This window comes from Pithys albifrons, chromosome 3 (genome assembly GCF_047495875.1).
Source record: "Pithys albifrons albifrons isolate INPA30051 chromosome 3, PitAlb_v1, whole genome shotgun sequence".
Classification (NCBI taxonomy): domain Eukaryota; kingdom Metazoa; phylum Chordata; class Aves; order Passeriformes; family Thamnophilidae; genus Pithys; species Pithys albifrons.
This window is the reverse complement of record NC_092460.1, coordinates 55,143,181-55,148,721: the sequence shown is the minus strand read 5'-3', so window position 1 is coordinate 55,148,721 and position 5,541 is coordinate 55,143,181. Positions and strand designations below refer to the sequence as shown.

The following is a 5,541-nucleotide window of genomic DNA, read 5'->3' as shown; positions in this document are numbered from 1 at the left end:
AATCCAAATAGCATGAAAAAATGTGCTATATATACCATTTCCCATTGTTTTCATACTTTTCCTACATAGTCTCAACACAGACTTTCTTAATCTTGTAACTTAAGTTACTCTTTCATATGGTCCGTAATGAGTCCTGCTACCAGAAAGCCAATTAGCATAATTTTGATGTTATTTCTGTTGCTTACCCACTACACCCTGAAAGAAAATCACACTCATTCCTAGTGATCATGGAAATGTGTATCTGAATACTTTCACAAGAAATTTTACTTCAACATGATGAAGAACAACTTTACTTTGAGGGTGGCAGAGCACTGGCACAGCTGCCTAGGGAGGTTGTGGAGTTTCCCCCTCTGGGTATTCCAAACCCACCTGGACACATTCCTGTGTCACCTGCTCCAGGTGACCCTGCCTTGGCAGGGGGGTTGGACTGTATGATCTCCAGAGATCCCTCCCAACCCTTCTGTGATTCTGAGTGCACTTTTGATACAAGCTAGTTAACTTTTGATACATGCTAGGAACTGCAATTCCAGCTGTTTCACTTTAGCCATCCATGGCATGCATGGCACCGCTGTACTTGAGGACAGTTTGGACCTGGAGAAGACAAGCAGTTGAGTCAACAGCTTTAAAGATTTTAAGTAGGGAATCAGGGCTTTGGTTTCAACACTAGGGCACTAGACTGACCTTTGGAAGGTAAAGCACAGAAAAAAAGTAGTAGTTTTGTTACAGAAAGATTAATTCCTCTGTGTGTTTTCCACATTCAGCACCAAATACATTAAGGACTAAGGGAACACGCTGTATGCAGGAACACACATTGCAGCATTTGATGAATTTAGGCCTAAGAGTAGTAGAAAACATTAGTGCGGATGGGACAAACCAGTAAAAGGCACAGACATTGCTTCAACATATTTGCCTGTCAAAGGTCAAGAGTCACAAATTACTGGTCGTGCAGGACTGGTGTTGAACGGGTGTGAACAGGTTGATGATCTCCACAGCCAAGAACAGCTCTGGCAAATTCTTTGCCTGGGCATGAGATGACACTGTTGGAGAACTCGCACTTCTGCATCGTACAGACTGAGGTTTTCTATTCATGCGTGGGGAGTCACGAACACGTGCTGGTCCGCAGATTCATTCTCATACACGGACGGTTTCCAGGAAGCTTCCAGGGCCCGCGGGGCTCGCAGGAAACACCAGGAGCGTCTGTGAGAGCCCTCCCGTCCTGCGCCACCGCCTTGGCACAGACCGGGCGCTGCCACCTCGTGGGGAGCGCCCCGCAGAGGAGCGAAGGGCCGAACACGCAAACGTCGCGGGGCTGCGGCAGCGCTGCCCCGCCGGGAACGAGACGGACACACGGACATATAGACAAGGAGACACGGACACAGACACGCATACACGGAAACATGGACACGGACACACGGACACACGGACACACAGACACGGACATATAGACACGGATACACGGACACACGGATACAGGGATATACGGACATACGGATAGGGACACACGGACACGGACACGGACACACAGACCGTGACACACGGACACACGGACACGCACGGACAGACAAACAGCCGCGCTGCCCGCGCGGGCGCACCTCCCGGCAGCGGCGATTGGTTGGGGCAGGGGGAGGGCGGCCAGCCCGTTCAATGAGAGAGGCCGCGGCAGCGCAGAGCTAATGGGCAACTCCGCCTTCCCCCGGCGCGCGGGGCGGGTGGGAGGCCGGAGGTTGCAGCGGCGCCCCGGAACTGGAAGCCGCAGCGGAGCCGTTTCCCATCCGCTCCCGTTCTCCCTAACCGCGCACGAGCGGTTCCCGCGTGGGCCTGCGCTTCTCCCACCATGGTGAGGGGAGCGGGGCCGCGCGGGAGGGTGGCGGGAGCGGGGAGCGGGCGCGGGCCGTTACCGGGCCCAGGCGAGGGCCGGGGCGGGGCGAGGGGCGGGAGCCGGAGACGGGCGGCGCTGACCGTGTGCTCTCCCTGCAGAGCTTGCCCCTCAACCCCAAGCCGTTCCTGAACGGGCTGACGGGGAAGCCGGTGATGGTGAAGCTGAAGTGGGGCATGGAGTACAAGGGCTACCTCGTGTCTGTGGACGGCTACATGAACATGCAGGTGAGGGCCCCAGGGCCCCGGCGAGATGCCTGGGCCGGGGGCGGCGCCGGCCTCGGCCCTGGGGCGGTGGAGCGGGGCCAGCCAGAGCAGCTTGCCCGGAGGAGCTGTGGATGCCCCATCCCTGGAAGTGCTCGAGACAAGGCTGGACGGTGCTCCGAGGAGCCTGGTCCAGTGCGAGGCGCCCCCGGCCGCGGCAGGGCGGGGGAACGCCGTGGTGTTGCGGCCGCTGTGGTGCGGGAGCGGCCGGGCCCCGGCGGGGCGGGGTGCGGGACCGCTTGGCTGAGCGCGGGGCTGCGGCGGCACCGCCGTGTGCTTTGGGAAGCTGCTGCTTTTACACTGCTTCTGACTGTCCGTCGTTTCTCTATCAAGCTTGCAAACACAGAGGAGTACATAGACGGCGCATTGTCTGGACACCTGGGTGAAGTTTTGATAAGGTAATTGGGATATTTATTTATGGTGGAGGCAGGCTCTTTCTAAATCTTCTTACCACTTGCTTTAAAACTTGTACAGGTGAATTTTGTATTTCTTATCTAAATAAAAGACTAAGTGTAGCTCTTACAGAAAGGCTGTGAATGTGTTTTATATGCTGAGATCCCTTCTCAGGGGAGGAAAATGGAATTTTGTAATATATTTTAAAAAGTATTTCCTATCCCTTTCTTGGTCGCTAAATGCTTTAATTTTGCACATTATTGTGTATCTTTTAATCCTTTGGCACTCTGTACTACTGCATTGCAACTGAAAACATTTTACATTCTTGGAAGTTAAACTGGGCCATAACTGCTAACCCAAAAGCAGTAATTTTTTTGTACAGCATTGTCAACCAGTTACTGCTTTTATGAAGGTGCACAGTTGCGAACTTTGTGGAAAAGCTGTACAAGGTCAACAGCAGCAATTTGTTATGCAGAATTTGGCTGTTGCCAGGCTACACATAAGCAGGGAAATGCTTAAAGCATCTTATTGTGGGGAAAATTACAACATTTACAACTAACAGAACTTTTGTTGTTTTTACAGGTGCAATAATGTTTTGTACATCAGAGGTGTGGAAGAAGAGGAAGAAGATGGGGAAATGAGAGAATAGATGTTTTGTATTTCTGGAAATAAACTTTTTTTTTTAATTCTGTTTTTCATACTTTTGTATCAAGGTGCTTACTTTTCTCCCATTGTGTTTTAGTACAGAGGAAATTATCCCTGTAGAAGGTCTTTAGTCTTTTATTGGTCTCCAAAAAACTAATGCTGGAGGAACAACAGGTAATTATTTCAAAAAGCTAAAAATACTGAAATGAAAAGTAAATATTTTAAAAAATACTAGTTATCTTCCTATCTGAAGCACAGGGAAAATGGCAGCTCTATATTTTACAGTATGTATGTAGTGACTATTTAAATATACTTCATCTGTAAACCTGTTTATAAAGCATTTTGGAACAGCTGAACAGTGCTGGATGCATTGGGCTGCGTCAGTATATAATACTGCTTATGTGAACTGGGGGGAAAAACACCAGCCTGTAGGGGTAGATCTTGAAGAGAAATACTGCCCTATTTGTTTCTCATGTTGAAAGTCACATCTGTAGCTATGCACGAGTTCCTTTAATGTTTACATCTGTAAGTTGCCATAAAGAGTGGAAAATCATTTTGTGTGCACTTGTGAAGGTCTTTCATTACTTAAACCAGGCCCTTGTTTTCGGCAGCTTGAAGGATTACTTCCCAGCTCTGCTGAAGTACCCTACAATCCCATTGGGAAAGGGAAAAGAGCTACTTAGGCTAAAATCAGTACTCTCTCAAGGATAAAGAAGTACTTTTAAACTGGGAGTGAGCAACAATTAGATGTATTCTTAGAATACGTTTGGTGGCAGGAATGAGAGGCAGAAAGGTGTCTTGTGTGGTCTGTGATGCAGCACATCCTGTTGAGGACTGCGTGATGCGGAATAGTGCTCTTCTGTGCTGCCATCAGTATTTACAGTGGTATCAGTATTGGAGGAGGAAAGACTCACTGTTGCTTAGTATCTAATCAGCCGTGCACAGTGTCTCCTTTCAGGACATTTCATCATGCTGTGTGTATTGTGAAGGACTATTTAGCAGATGAAAAAAACTAACATACAAATTTAAGGAAGATTTAGCCAATATTTTTGGTCTGAGACATATCATTGGGCCTTTTTATTTAATTACATGTTTACAAGAATAAACATTCTAATGTAACTCTGATAATGTGTTTGAAAAGGTGTTCTGCAGGAATAAGTGCATCATACTCACATAAAACACCAGCAAGAAGAGATGAAATCTCTTAAATCAGTAACCTGATATTCAACTTTTTTATCTCTACTTCCACTCTTTTTTCCCTGTCATTATTATCAGACAATATTGAAAATGCCACATTTAAAAATGATTTTCAAAAAGCACTTTCACTGTAACATAAAGGTGATTTAAAAGCTGTAAGTTTAAGAAATTTAGGCAGGGTTTTTCTAGCACCCTACAGGCCCCTCTTTACATCCTTGCCCACATTAAAAAATATACAGCCCAGTATTTAGAATCTGTAATTTTTTAATGAAACTAGAATTTCCTGAGGATGCAACCTAGGAACTGCTCCTGCACTAACCTCTATGAGCAGTATTCTTAAAAATAGATCAGGCACAGCATGTCAGAAACCACTGATTGCAGTGGATTGACCTTTTTCTTCATAGGCTCATCTATTGCAGAGGAAAATCTTCACCAGAAAAGATCCAGTGCATATATAAAGTACACAAGCACAGCTTTAAGTTTTTTGCAAGCAGAATACAAGTCTTAAATAGAATCCTATCTTACTAAGCATAAAATCTTCATGTATTCCAAGGATTTAAACTAGGATCTGCCCTTGGTTCTTGGAAAAGCCTAGTGCACAAAACCAAATTTTATCTTTAAAAGTGTAAGACAAGCATGTGTAAAGCTTTACACAGAATCGATCTTTTTTCCCCTTTTACGAAAAGTAATGTTATGAGTAACTGGAGTCTGAGACTGGATCACTGGAAACTGAGCTGCAGATGTCACCTTCGTGCTTTGAAATTCTCTCCGGAATTGCTGAAAGAGACAACAAGCAAAAAATATGTAGATGTGAGAAACATCAATTTAAGAAGCATTCACATGAGTTTCTGTCTGACTTGCAGCCCTTAATCACAGAAGCTCTGCATGGCCTGGCATGCAATTAAACATGGGAATGTACAAATGCAGGTGGGAATTTAATGTTCACTGACAGTCCTCAAAGGCCGAAAGAGCAGCTCATTACATATCTACCCTAACTTATTTGTAAATACAGGGAACATGACTTTGTGGTATTCAGACTGCCATGAGACAGTGCTGCAGTGAAGTCCTTCATTCTAGACTTGTTCATTTACCTGCCATGTCACCACACACAGAGAAGTGAGCCGCGTGCAGGTGGTGAGTGCATGCTTCTACTCCAGCTGAATTGTC

The 5,541-nt window shown here is 46.4% G+C and overlaps 1 protein-coding gene across 1 annotated transcript; it reads left to right on the top strand.

Annotated features, from left to right (window-relative positions):
* Positions 1-1,705: 1,705 nt before the first annotated feature.
* On the top strand, positions 1,706-3,218 carry SNRPF (small nuclear ribonucleoprotein polypeptide F). The gene is made up of 4 exons (XM_071549933.1): positions 1,706-1,837; positions 1,978-2,103; positions 2,473-2,537; positions 3,115-3,218. The coding sequence occupies exons 1-4, from the start codon at positions 1,835-1,837 to the stop codon at positions 3,179-3,181; spliced, it is 261 nt and encodes an 86-aa protein (XP_071406034.1). The 5' UTR covers positions 1,706-1,834; the 3' UTR covers positions 3,182-3,218.
* The last annotated feature ends 2,323 nt before the right edge of the window (positions 3,219-5,541 follow it).

Bases quoted from the DNA above. Each gene is read 5' to 3' on its own strand.
- SNRPF (XM_071549933.1), top strand. The intron at 2,104-2,472 runs GTGAGGGCCCCA...TTCTCTATCAAG, and splicing joins ACGGCTACATGAACATGCAG to CTTGCAAACACAGAGGAGTA. The intron at 2,538-3,114 runs GTAATTGGGATA...TTGTTTTTACAG, and splicing joins CTGGGTGAAGTTTTGATAAG to GTGCAATAATGTTTTGTACA.